This window comes from Lampris incognitus, chromosome 3 (assembly GCF_029633865.1).
Source record: "Lampris incognitus isolate fLamInc1 chromosome 3, fLamInc1.hap2, whole genome shotgun sequence".
Classification (NCBI taxonomy): domain Eukaryota; kingdom Metazoa; phylum Chordata; class Actinopteri; order Lampriformes; family Lampridae; genus Lampris; species Lampris incognitus.
In genome coordinates this window covers 111,557,427-111,572,186 of record NC_079213.1, presented here as the reverse complement: position 1 = coordinate 111,572,186, position 14,760 = coordinate 111,557,427, and the positions used below count along the sequence as shown (strand labels likewise).

At 43.4% G+C, this 14,760-nt stretch overlaps 1 protein-coding gene across 1 annotated transcript in view; it reads left to right on the top strand.

Annotated features, from left to right (window-relative positions):
• Window positions 1-14,760, top strand: part of LOC130109962 (contactin-associated protein-like 4) — a 123,184-nt gene that overhangs the window by 99,698 nt on the left and 8,726 nt on the right. Inside the window, exons 20-21 of the mRNA XM_056276927.1 lie at window positions 9,774-9,998; window positions 13,135-13,268. Of these exons, the coding sequence (XP_056132902.1) occupies window positions 9,774-9,998; window positions 13,135-13,268 (359 nt within the window). The remainder of the gene's footprint in view (window positions 1-9,773; window positions 9,999-13,134; window positions 13,269-14,760) is intronic.

Here is a 14,760-nt window from a genome sequence, read left to right as displayed (position 1 = left end):
GGCTGGTGACGCCACATGAATCGGAGGAGGCATGTGGTAGTCTGCAGCCCTCCCCAGATCGGCGGAGGGGGTGAAGCAGTGACCAGGACGGCTCGGAAGAGTGGGGTAATTCGCTGGGTACAATTGGGGAGAAAAAAATGGGGGGGGGGGGGGGGGGTAAAAAAAACTATCATTTTTTGAACAACCATGGGGCAGATGTTGCGTCTCTGAGCTACACAAATGTTTTTGCCCAGTCTGCTGCCTGTCAGTGCTGTCGTCAGGGGTAAATATAGCTTATGCTAAGTTAATCATTGCTAGGGTTTTTTTTGTTCCAGCTTCAGCACCAGTCGAAACCTACCTCAGCCAATCTAGAAATGCATGAAAGCAATTCTCAAAAGCAAAATGTGCAAATATTAGTGTTGGACACAGTTTAAGGGGATTATTTTATGCATTTTTACACTGGACTGAAACAGGGTTGGATCCGGGATGTCTTGTTTGGGCATGAAATGTATGTCAAACTTCAGAGATCTGTGGCGCTGTATGTCACAAAGGTACAGCTGAGAGGGGGGTCAGGTGGGTCACTCGACCCACTTCAAAAAATGAAAGGTCAAATTATCCATCAAAAACATATTCGGTGAAATCAAGCAGCCGTTACCTTAAGCCCAAAATGAGCTCATAGTCAGTACTGTGTGATGTATGAAACCTAAAACATCAATTATACGGTGATCCTTCCACTACATAACAAGTTTTCCCCCCCTTTTTCTCCCCAATTGTATCCAACCAACTACCCCACTCTTCTGAGCTGTTCTGATCGCTGCCCCACCCCCCTCTGCTGATCCGGGGAGGGCTGCAGACTACCACATGCCTCCTCCCATACATGTGGAGTCGCCAGCCGCTTCTTTTCACCTGACAGTGAGGAGTTTCACCAGGGGGACGTAGTGCGTGGGAGGGTCACGCTATTCCCCCCAGTTCCCCCTCCCCCCCGAGCAGGCGCCCCGACCAACCAGAGGAGGCGCTAGTGCAGTGACCAGGACACATACCCACATCCGGCTTCCCACCCGCAGACGCGGCCAATTGTGTCTGTAGAGACGGCCGACCAAGCCGGAGGCAACACGGGGATTCGAACCGCCGATCCCCGTGTTGGTAGACAACAGACAAGGCTCAGCGTTTTCGGTTTTTATTTTTCAAAGCCATCCAGCATGCCGATTTTTGCCACAAGAGGACACTGTTACATAACCTCACACGAACAGGAACAACCTTTGGATCCGTGGAAATAAAATGCGGGTTAAAATCTGGGTATTTTCCAGTGAAAATCGGTAAAAACGCTGAGCCTTGGCAGCAGAATAGACCACAACACCACCCGGACGCCCTAGATTATGAGTTTTAGAACCGTACAACATGAAGTGTCTTTCATCAAATGCTGGCTTGTTTTTGGAATCAAAAGGTCCACACTCCTTGGATAAAGACCCCCCTCCTTTTAGTAGGCTGCTGTGTATTCACAAGGGTACATGCGAGGGCGTCAGTGTCTCCTCATGACTAACTTGTCTAATGATTTCTTTTGAATTCCAAAAAACACGATGTGGTTAATTGTACGCAGACAATACGTCCATTATTACGAGAGTCACCCACTACATATACGCTCATTTGTCCTGGATCAAATCCCATTAAGAAGTCTCCCGCCTGTGTCTCGGTCTCCCCCTCAGCTTTCTAATGCCAAAGAGAATAACATGTTGAGTGGTGTTCCCACTTTCCATGTGAGAAAGGAATAATGGGGTTTATTCAGGTACATGGTGCCCGCTGTACTCTCATCAAACAAAACAGGTCCGCCCACGGTGCTCAATGAACTTCGGGAAGCACTTATTTATTTATTTATTCTGAGGTTAGCACGGCCTCTGAAGATGCTTTTGTGAGCAGACAGTACTGTCTAAGTAAGGCCTAATTTGCTGTGTTTTTTTTTAATGTTTTGATGTCATTCTGTTTGTCTGTTTTTCTTCTCTTGTTGTTGTTATCGTCATTCACGAATTTAAAATGTTTGTTTTTATTTTTTTATTTCATTGGCATTTGCAGAAAAAATACACCTGTGTCATCACAGCATTCACAAAGAGTAAAAAGTACACATTCCCTTTACAAAGAAAGGCCAAAAAAAAAGTGACAGTTGACCCACTGCTAAACACCACAACAACCCACAGAAACCAAACAACACAACCATAAACAAACAACAAAAAGGAGAAAAGGAAAACCCCCATTAGTCAACCAACAATAAACCGTGTCAGTAGTTGACACCGATAGTCAGTGCAGCAGCACACCACCCACGTAACAACAAACTCAATATTATACCCCTCTAAACCATAAGAGCTGCCTCAGCCAGGGATAAATTGGAAATTCATTTTCTGAACAAATTGAAAGAATGGACCCCAAATTTATTGGAGGAGCCATTTAATGAAAATCTGATTTTTTCCAACCTAAGAAAATAGAGGATGTCTCTTATCCAGCGGGTATGAGAGGGAGTTACAGTTGATTTCCACCTGGTGAAGATTAATCTTCTAGCCAGTAGGGGGACAAAAGCTAAAACATTTTTGGATTTAGAGAGGGAAGGCGATGGGGTGGAGACCCCAAACAAAGCATCTGGTTCTATTTTTTTCCCCAATTATCTCCGACAGGGTATTGAAAATTTCTGTCCAGTAATTTTTTTAGGGATGGGAAAGGCCAAAACATGTGTATGAGGTTTGCAGGGGATTGCTGACACCTGTCACAGGCTGGTGATACACCGTCATAGATCTTAGCCAACAGAGCCTTGGTGTAGTAAGTACAATGTACCACTTTACACTGAATAAGACCATGTCTTGCACAAATGGACGATCCATGTACACATTCTAAAATCTCTGCCCAAACTTCCTCTGGTATTACCTCCCCCAGATCCTCCTCCCAAAGGGTCTTTATAGAGTTTAATGACTCTGGACGTAAAAGATTAATTTTGTTGTATATATATGAAATTGAGCCTTTCAGGGTTGGGCCTGGTGTCAGAAAACCGTCTAGAATGGAATCATTCGGTAGGTTGGGAAACATGGGGAACATGTTACAGGCAAAGCTACGGACCTGTAAATATCTGAAAAGATATTGCCTAGGAAGTGAAAATCTGTCTGAAAGTTGCTGATAGGATGCAAAAACCTTATCAATATACAAGTCTTTAAAAGTCTTGATACCAAGATTTCACCAAATCATGAAAGCACGGTCTGCCAGGGAAGGAGGGAAAACATGATTAGCAGCTAATGGGGGCATAGGTAGAAAATGATTGTAGACCAAAATAGCGCTTAAACTGAACCCAGATCCTAAGAGAGGTTTTAACAATTATGTTTTTAGTATAGGGAGAAGTAGATGAATGTATAATAGTAATAACAAATTAAACATAGCGCTTTTCTAGCATTCAAAGTGGCTTTACAATAAATGGGGTGACAACAGACAACAGATCAACATAACACAGACATACAGGGGTGGATTGGAAGCGGGGCTATGAGAGGGAGAAGCGGCAGCCACACACGACGACAGCAGTACTCTCTGACTTAGACAGATACAAAAGGGGAAGAAAAACAAACATCATAAATCACATAAATCATAGATGAAAGCAAGTCTGAAGAGGTGAGTCCTGATTAATGACTTGAATGTGGGCAGATCGCAGCAGTGTCTGATGTGCTTGGGGGAGGGAGTTCCAAGAGGAGGGGGGGCAGCGGTCGAGTGCTTGGTCCTTAGTCTGCCTCAGATTAGGGGTGGATGAGAGGACGGGGGGGGGGGCACAATGGAGAAGAGGTGTGTCTTGAGACGGGATTGGAAGAGTGAGAGGGCTTCTGAGACTCTAATGATTTGGGGGAGTGAGTTCCAGAGCCTGGGAGCCTCCCTGGAGAAGGCTCAGTCACCAAAGCCTCGGAGGTTGGACCTGGGGGTAGAGAGAAGGGAGGCTGAGGTGGATCTGAGGGACCGAGAGGGTTGGTAGGGGGAGAGGAGGTCGGTGAGGTATGGGGCAGCCAGTTTGTGAAGGGCTTTATAAGTAAGAACCAGGATTTTGTAATTGATCCAGTGGGAGATGGGTAGTCAGTGGAGGTCTTTTAGGACTGGGGTGATGTGGTGCCAGGATTTGGTAAAAGTTGCGTGGATGCGTTCTGGACCACTTGGGAGTCTCTTGATAGAGCTAGCACTGATGCCATAGAGGAGTGAGTTGCAGTAATCAAGGACATAAAGGTATAGGAGAGTGTACTAGAGCCTTCAGTGATTCCGGTTTGGTGGAGTTTGCCTCTATAACAAGCCACATCGGAGGGGGATCAAAGGCCTAATATTGAAGCCAGTATTTAAAATTTCTAATGTTGGCTGCCCAATAATAGAACCGGAGATTCGGTAAAGCCAGCCCTCCAAGTTGCCTAGGCCTTTGCAAATAATATTTACGCAGCCTAGGAACCTTCTTATTCCAGATAAACTCCAAGATCAGACTATTCACTTTACGGAAGAAGGTCTGAGGGAGGAAAAGCGGTATGCATTGGAACAAGGAGGAGATTCGAGGAAGAATATTAATTTTAACGGAATTGACTCACAGACCAACGTTCACAGTCTTTTCAGACTCGGGTCAATAAGGGGGCAAAGTTAGCTTTGTAGAGGTCTTCAAATGTGTGTGTAATATGGACTCCAAGATATGTAAAGCTATGTTGGGCAATTTTAAATGGTAAATTTTGTAGAGGATCATTCTTAGCAGCTGTATTAATAGGAAATATCTCACTCTTGTTTAAGTTCAATTTGTATCCAGATATTTGACCAAATGATTGAAGAGTAGCAAGGGCAGGAGGGACAGAAATAGACAAGTTGGAAACATATAAAAGGAGGTCGTCTGCATAAAGAGAGACCTTCAATTCCATCTCTAAATATGCCTGTAATATGGGGGTTAGATCGGAGGGGTTCAGTGGCAACTGCAAATAATAATGCACTCAAAGGACAACCTTGTCTTGTAGAGCGATAGAGGCGAAAATAATCCGATTGAACATTATTTGTCCTAACTGAGGCTTGCAGAGTAGAGTAGTTTAATCCAAGAAATAAAATTTCCCCCAAAAGTAAATCTCTCTAAAGTATAAAAAAGGTAATCACACTCCACTTTATCAAATGCCTTCTCAGCATCTAAAGATATCAAAGCTTAATGGGTATTGGAGTTAGAGACATTATAGATTGTATTAAACAGGCGTCTAAGGTTGGCAACGGAATGCCTATCTCGAATCAACCCTGTTTGGTCCAAAGAGATAATAGATGGGAGAATAGATTCCAGGTGTAGCGCCAGCAGTTTTGATAACAGTTTAAAGTCGATGTTTAACAAGCTTATTGGGCGGTAGGAGGTGCAGGCTACGGGATCTTTGCCTTTCTTCAAGAGAAGGGAAATTGAGGCTTGAGTAAGAGTTTGAGGAAAGCAACCTAAATCAAATGATTTATTAAACATATCCATGAGTAAAGGGGCTAGCTTGTGCCAAAATTTCTTATAAAACTCAGAAGGATATCCATCTGGTCCTGGACATTTCCCACTTTGTAGAGACAACACAGCTATACTGAGTTCTGCTATAGTGGTTGGCTTCTCTAGCTCCTCTGTGACAGACTGCTCAATGGAGGGAATATCTAATTTATCAAAGAAAAAAAATCAAAAATTTGGAGGTGTAGAAGTCTGTTCAGATGCAGAAGGAGACCTAAAAAAATTCCTTAAACGCATTATTCATTTCTGAAGCTTCAGTAGTTATACCTGAATGTGTTTGGATCTGAGGGATTTGATGGGATGATGATATTTGACATAACTGGTGTGCCAGTAACTTGCTGGTCTTGTCACCATATTCATAAAACCTTGAACTCGTTTGGAGAATTTCTGTAGTACGATGCGTTATAAGGATATCAAACTCTGCCTGTAAGAAGAGACGCTCCTTATATATCTCTAGGGATCGGGAGGTAGCATACATGTTATCAAGCTGAGATATGCGTTGTGCCAATTTAGCCATTAGTTCTTTTCTTAGTCTCATATCCTGTATAAGAGATTATCTCTCCCCTTATATATGCCTTCAAAGTTTCCCACAGCACTGAAGCAGAGACATCAGGCGTTTTGTTTAGACTCACAAAGAAATCAATTTGCCGTGAAACAAATTTAACAAAGTCCTCGTTAGAAAGCAGGCGTGTATTAAGACACCATGGCGCGCATGTACTAGTAAAGTTTTAAAATAGATATTCATAGAAATTGGAGCATGATCTGATATAACGATAGCATCATATTTACATGCAGACACAGATGGAAGTAATCGATTAACAACCAGGAAAAAGTCAATACGGGTATAAGTATGATGGACATAGGGGGGAAAAAAAGGAATATTCCCTTTTAGAATGGTTAAAAAAGCACCAGGTGTCAGAAACAGCACACTCCTTCATGAAAGACTGGGTTACCTTGGTAGACTTTGAAGGTGTGCAGACATTGGAGGAGGAACAATCCAATTGAGGATTAAGCCAGCAGTTGAAGTCTCCTCCTAATATTAAGTAGTGTGAAGACATATCAGGAAGTGTCAAGAAAAAGCGTTTAAAAAAAGCATCATCGCCACAATCAGGAGCATAAACGTTAGCCAAAGCCAGGCGACTATTATGAACCTGGCCAGCAACTATGATGAATCTACCATTAGGACAGAGATAACACTTGAATGACCAAAGGGAACAGATTTGTGCAGCAGGATAGCCGCACCTCTTGATTTACTCAGGAATGAGGAATGGTAAGTCTGACCCACCTAACCTCTCTTCAACTTCAAATGATCTGAGGCTTTAAGATGGGTTTCTTGTAGAAAGATTAAATGGGCACCCAGGTGGTGGAGATGGTGTAATACTTTGCTACGTTTTGTAGGGTTATTGAACCCTTCACAGTTAAAGCTAGTGAATGTAATGTCTCTCCCACTGGACAATGCTGTTAAATTATGTTGGGTCAGAGCTAGGTGTTGGGAACGTTATATAACGACAAGAGTGATGGTCTGCAGCAATTCTCAAAACAGATACCGGACTGATGGAAAAAGAAAAAAGAAAATACACATATATGTACCACCCCCTCCCACCCACACAGACTCTTGCAGAAGCATCCCTCAAACTGGATGCGCGCAACCCTCCCCTCAATGACACAAACAAACTGTCACACCTCATAGTGGCTCTACTATCAGCCTACCTACAACTACTCAGATGTTCCTTACAGAAATGTGACAAGTTATGACCTCAGGAAAAGGTGTCACTATTAAGTTTGCTAGTAACAGGACAAGGTATACAAAATTAAACATCAAATGTGCATATAAACAATCTTGTAAACAGTAAAGACAAACTTGCAGCATAAAACAATCAACTAATGTCATTTAAAAATGGCACCTGCGGGGTTATAGATTTGCAACTACGGTAATCATACACCTCTAATCAAAGATGCATTCAAATAATCAGTAAACAATTTTAAAGAAAATGAAAGGATGAAACAAAAGAACAAACACCAACTTGCAACCGCAGACCATTGACAACGTTACTAAAACAAGGCAGCCGAGGTGAATGGGAAATGTAGTCTTTATAACTAGCAGCAACGGTCACTTAGCCAATTAGCATATCCGCTAAACAGTATCTGGAGTGACTACTTTTTCAAAGTTTTTCTCAACAAAATCCGCCCCCAACGCCGTATCTTCAAACTTACGAGTTTGTCCGCTGGGCAAGGTGATGCATGAAGTTGCCGGGTAGAGAAGTCCAAACTTAACGGGTAGGAGTGAAGCTCCTTCTTCACTTTGGCAGAGGCGGCCCTTTTCTTAGTTACAGTCGGGGTGAAGTCGGGAAAAATTGAGATCCTCATACCCTTGTATGAGAGAGGGGAGGCCTCCCCAGCTCGGCGCAGGATTTGGTTCGAACATGGATTTGATTTACTCGGATAACAAGTGGACGGGGAGGTTCGCCATCCTTGGGCCTGGCGCGTAGGACACAATGGGCCCGGTCCAGTATGGGTTTTTCATCAAGTCCAAGTAGGTCTTGTAGAAATTGGGCTGCAAACTCGGTGGGGCGAGGGCCCCCCAAACCCTCTGGCAAGCCCACCAGACGAACATTATTCCACCTCGGAACGTCCCTCCAGGCCCTCACATTTCTTGGAAAGTGAATCGACCAAGGTGGTTAGCGTGCTATCGTGGTCATTAGTTGAGCGCTCAAGGTCCACAATGAATTCGCCATGTGTGACAATTTTGCTCTGGAGAGACTCGAGAGCCGTTTTTATCTTCCGACAGTCTCCAAGATAAAGGTATTAAGTCCTCTGACAATATCAGCGTGCATTTCGTTCATCGTCTGCCTTATGTTCAACAACAGAGTCTCGTTCGCACCGAGCTGCTGCTGGGAGACTGACCCAGGCTTGTTGCGGCCTCCTATATCGGATTTCCCTTGACCTCCCATCATATATTATCCTCAACTGAAAAATAAATTAACAAAAGTAAACAGCAGCAATATTAAAGCTCACATTGGTAAAAGGTACAAAATAGTGTAAATAAAGTATAAAAGAAGTCACACTTCGACGGAGCTACTGCGAAACACATCTCACATGCTCCCTGCACAGCAGCCATGATGTTTGTTTTTAAATGACTAACTGAATCAAAAAAAGTGCACCCTGGGGGAGTCGTAGTGGTTGGTCACATGTTCTCTGCACCACTGCACTTTATCACCTCTTATTTTGCCTGTACATAGTCAATCCGTGTGTTAATATCTGAAGATGGTTGTGTTGTCGTGTTGTTATTCTATGTTAAGTACACTGAGAGAGCCATGAAACCAGAAACAAATTCCATGTATGTGCAAACCTACATGGTCAATCAACATGATTCTGATGTTGTGACTTTAATTGTTTGATGCCCCATTTGAAGGCACGATTCATGACCAACCTTTGTGCTCATGCAAACTAAACATGCTTAATAAACTGAGCAAATCTGAACTGATACATTTTGATATGGTCCTAACTTGAGGTCAGATACTTAAGCTACAGATTAACTGTGATTGGGCATCCAGGTAGCGTAGCGGTCTATTCCGTTTCCTACCAACACGGGGATCGCCGGTTTGAATCCCCGTGTTACCTCCGGCTTGGTTGGGCGTCCCTAAAGACACAATTGGTCATGTCTGCGGGTGAGAAGCCAGAAGTGGGTATGTGTCCCGGTCGCTGCAGTAGTGCCTCCTCTGGTCGGTCGGGGCGCCTGTTCGGGGAGGAGGGGGAACTGGGGGGAATAGCGTGATCCTCCCACGCGCTACGTCCTCCTGGTGAAACTCCTCACTGTCAGGTGAAAAGAAGCGGCTGGTGACTCCACATGTATGGGAGGAGGCATGTGGTAGTCTGCAGCCCTCCCCGGATCGGCAGGGATGGTGGAGCAGAGATCGGGATGGCTCGGGAGAGTGGGGTAATTGGCCAAGTACAACTGGGGAGAAAAGGGGGGGGGGATTAGCTGTGATTATCAAATTGTCAGGGCATTATTCATATCAGAGAAGTAAACGGTTTTCATTGAGGCCTGCTAAATCAGACTTGTTTTTCCCCTTTGCTGCTGTGGGCAGCCCCCTTTTTGGGGGTATTGGCAGCCTCTCAGGCAGTACAGACGTAGTGGACAGAATGAGGAGAGGCGCATGTGACAGCAGGGAGGCAACCAAAGCTGGGATCCAACAGTGCCAATAAAAGCAAGTGCACCAGTCCGCTAAACCACCGGTACACAGCGGAAGCTGCTTTAGTAACAGTAATGAGGCTCTGCCACTGTGCTTCCTTCCTTTAGAGGTGGCTGCCAGCTTCAAGTCTGACACGTCGGTCATCTACACCTTCAAGGAGCCCTATGAGCTGAACAAGAACAGCAGCGTCTTGCCCTCTTCCATCTACACTGACTTGACCCTGAGGGAGGAGAGCATCTCGCTGAGCTTCAGGACCAGTCAGGCCCCAGCTCTCCTCCTCTACGTCAGCTCCTACTACAGAGAATACCTGGCCCTGTGCATCAACAAAAACAGTGAGGATTAAAATAAACCTCTTTTCTTCCATTTTCTATGACAAGACTGACGCTGCTTTAGGTTAAAGGAAAACTTACTTTTTATCCTAAGCCCACTTTTCCTATCGTTGGCAGTCAAGCCAGGTGATGTGTAGCAGAATCTTTGAAATGGATTCAGTATGTGGAGATCGCACAATCAGGATGAGCGTTTGTAGTGGAGCTGTTTGAGCAAAATTGCGGCAGGCGCACCAACAGATAAATGAAAAGACTAATAAATGGAAGTATTGAAACCCTTCCTCACACCTACGTATTCTAACCCTGTTATGAGTACTGCTGGAACAGTGGTGAGCAGTACGCCCTGAGTCTTGACAACACATTATTTTGTTAAACCAAGCAGAAGTAGCACTTCTAATGGAAAAATACACCAACCATTTTCTTGCTGACGTAGAGGAAGGGGAGGATACCCTGACATCAGAGTAGTGTGATAGTCAAGTACTTCTTAAGTAACTGCATTTACACGGAGGTAGCTAATTAAATCTCAATCATTCTGCCTTCCTGGACAGCCAGAGATGGCCAGCCATGTCTTCATTTGTTTTAGTCACTCGGTCTTGTCACACGTAGTAATGTGCTTCAAGCTGTGCTCTTGTGAACAATAACTGTTCTCTCTTCGACTCGCAAGAAAGAAAGTGGTGAGATATGACAGGTTTCGATATGAAGAAGGGCCTCCTGCATTTCTGTGCAGTGATGAATTGCATATCGTGAGATGAATTAAACGACATACTCAACGGGAGGAGCCCGAAAATTAGTCATCGAAAAAGACAAAACAAACTATACATTACTGAAGTGGTAAAGACCGTGTTAGAGCTTTAATCCTCTAAATGTGTGATGGTTTCCGATTCAGTTGCTTGGAACATTTAAATTTGTCCTAATTAAATGTTCCCTTTTTGAAGGGTTGTGTAAATGGGACATGCGCTGTAACGATGAATTAAATTCTTATTGGATAACTACATATCTAGACTCTCTATCCAGCTAGTCCCACAACCCGCCCTGCAGTAGAGAAGCTATTTATACCGAGTGTGTTAGTGTTTACTGCAGATTGTATTGTTCATAGAAGACATAAATATCCACAAATTGTTATTAAAACCTCTTTCAAATGATAGAAATATTTCAAGTAGGATTAAAGATGTGGCTTTTTTTTTTAAAGGACGTGTTTAATTACATTCTGGTATAATGTTGTACATCACATGTTAATAGTATAATCTGTAAACAGCTCTGTGTATAATTAAACTTTTACACTGTAAAAAATGTCTGTAGATTTTATGGTGAGAAACTGTCAAACCATGACAGTAAAAGACCGTAAACTCTAAATAGGTAGAATACAGTTTCTGTCTCAGTGAGACACCGTAAATATATATATCAGCCAAAACAATAATTTTTACATCTCTTTTATGGAAAAAATACATTATTCCACCATTAAATACCCTTGCATTGTTTTATAATGGAAATATACCGTAACATGTAGTAGAAAAAAGTTCTACTGCAGTTGTTACGGTAAAGTTCTGACAACCACAGCTGCCAGTTTACTAATACTGATATTAATACTAGTACCACTAAAAACAATACTGATGACTGTACCACCATCATTTAATTTTCCGTTTCTGAGTAAAGTTGAAATGTTGTTTTCTGTTGTCAGTTATAATGCCAGGTAACTTGTTCTGTTGTCCTGTTATAATGCCAGGTAACTTGTCCTGTTATAATGCCAGGTAACTTGTTGTGTTGTCAGTTATAATGCCAGGTAACTTGTTGTGTTGTCAGTTATAATGCCAGGTAACTTGTTGTGTTGTCAGTTATAATGCCAGGTAACTTGTTGTGTTGTCCTGTTATAATGCCAGGTAACTTGTTGTGTTGTCCTGTTATAATGCCAGGTAACTTGTTGTGTTGTCAGTTATAATGCCAGGTAACTTGTTGTGTTGTCAGTTATAATGCCAGGTAACTTGTTGTGTTGTCCTGTTATAATGCCAGGTAACTTGTTGTGTTGTCCTCTTATAATGCCAGGTAACTTGTTGTGTTGTCCTGTTATAATGCCAGGTAACTTGTTGTGTTGTCCTGTTATAATGCCAGGTAACTTGTTGTGTTGTCCTCTTATAATGCCAGGTAACTTGTTGTGTTGTCCTGTTATAATGCCAGGTAACTTGTTGTGTTGTCCGTTATAATGCCAGGTAACTTGTTGTGTTGTCCTGTTATAATGCCAGGTAACTTGTTGTGTTGTCCGTTATAATGCCAGGTAACTTGTTGTGTTGTCCTCTTATAATGCCAGGTAACTTGTTGTGTTGTCCTCTTATAATGCCAGGTAACTTGTTGTGTTGTCAGTTATAATGCCAGGTAACTTGTTGTGTTGTCCTGTTATAATGCCAGGTAACTTGTTGTGTTGTCCGTTATAATGCCAGGTAACTTGTTGTGTTGTCCGTTATAATGCCAGGTAACTTGTTGTGTTGTCCTGTTATAATGCCAGGTAACTTGTGTTGTCAGTTATAATGCCAGGTAACTTGTGTTGTGTTGTCAGTTATAATGCCAGGTAACTTGTTGTGTTGTCCGTTATAATGCCAGGTAGCTTGTTGTGTTGTCAGTTATAATGCCAGGTAACTTGTTGTGTTGTCCGTTATAATGCCAGGTAACTTGTTGTGTTGTCCTGTTATAATGGCAGGTAACTTGTTGTGTTGTCCGTTATAATGGCAGGTAACTTTTGTTGTCAGTTATAATGTCAGGTAACTTGTTGTGTTGTCAGTTATAATGCCAGGTAACTTGTTGTGTTGTCCTGTTATAATGGCAGGTAACTTGTTGTGTTGTCCGTTATAATGGCAGGTAACTTGTGTTGTCAGTTATAATGTCAGGTAACTTGTTGTGTTGTCAGTTATAATGCCAGGTAACTTGTGTTGTCCTGTTATAATGCCAGGTAACTTGTTGTGTTGTCAGTTATAATGCCAGGTTGTCCGTTATAATGCCAGGTAACTTGTTGTGTTGTCCGTTATAATGCCAGGTAACTTGTGTTGTCCTGTTATAATGCCAGGTAACTTGTTGTGTTGTCCTGTTATAATGGCAGGTAACTTGTTGTGTTGTCCTGTTATAATGCCAGGTAACTTGTTGTGTGTGTGTGAAGGTGAACTGGAGGTGAGGTACAAGCTGCACAACAACAGAGATGCGGTGGTGTTGAGGAGCAGCATCAGGAACCTGGCCAATGGACAGCTGCACACAGTCATCATCAGGAGGCTTGCAGACTTTGTTTCTGTCCAGGTAATAATACACACACACACACACACGAGTAACAAAACACCTCGCTCGTTGTCATTAGTATCAGGACTATCTCTGGGATTCAGAAACCGGGTTCTGAATTTCAGATGAAATGACGGCATATTTGCAGTAAAGCTGGGACCGGGACCACATTAGATTATTTAGAGGTTGATTATAACTACAATCTGGCCATTACAACTGGTTTTTTAAAGCTCGTGGAGCAGGGGCATGAGTCTGCCTCGAGGGGCTCGGGTTCAGGAAGTGTTGTGGGTCCTCCTACTCCTCCTTGGCATGCTCTCATTATTAATACAAATAAGCAGTGTTGCGTTAGTACTGGAATCATGTCCTCAGAGGGATAATGACTGACTCACTCAGTTTGTTGTGTTTGTTAACAGTAAGACTAAAATCACTTTGGGCTTTGTGTAATGCATATGCATGAAGGAGGCCATTCCCATAGGCATTAGTTATTTCATGCTAGCAGTCCATCCCTTTCTTGACAACACCAAGCCTATGGAACACAAATAGCAACACACACAAACAGTGGCACATCACATCACACACAGTGCACTTTTTTTGCTGAACCTATGTCCTATATGTGTTACACCTGTATTATGTTACTCTTCTCCTGGATCCCCACCTTGCCGTGGTGGAGAAGCTTGTGTGTACCAATGATCCCGAGAGCTATGCCGCCCGGAGCTCGGCTCCTGGCGGGGTCACTCAAGGCGGATAGGTCAAGGGGGAGGTTCCAGACCAAGCGTGATCCAACAAAGACCTCATCGCTGGAACTGGTGGAAGATGTCTCCAGGTCTCAATGGCAGTGAAGGTGGATGAAGGCTGCAACAGAGGGTGGTCCCCAATCGTCTTGGTTCTCCGTGCCGTTGGACTCTGTCACACACAGGCGTCCTCCCGTTATGCGGCTCCAGGATCGGCCTCTATGCCCACCTGAGGACCCAAAAGGAGGATGGTCATACTCGGACCCCGAGTGACCGCTGATGATTATGTTACTAAAAACCAAAAGTCCAAGATTACAAATATGTTTAGCTAACGATTAGCAATGATAGGTTTTGGTCTACCTGTGCATCCAGACGGACTTATACTGCACACAGAACAGCTGTGTACCACAGTTCCCTCCCATCTGGTGCCCGTATCGGCAGATTAGGATTTAGCTAGCCGTGATCCCATGCTGTGTATAATACACACAAGGCTCAGCATTTTTGGTTTTTATTTAACAAAGCCATCCAGCGCGCCGAATTTCGCCACAAGAGGACACCGTTACATAACCTCACACAAACAGGAACGACTTTTGGATCCGTGGAAACATAAAATCCAGGTGACGATCAGTTTAAACCGATCTGCTCCTTTTAAAAAACCTGGGTATTTCTCGGTGAAAATCAGTAAAGACCGAAAATGCCGAGCCTCGAACACACACCATGTAAAGTATTGCTTCAGTGTCCAGCCTATTTTCTGTGCGCACTGCGGACCACTTTCACAAAAA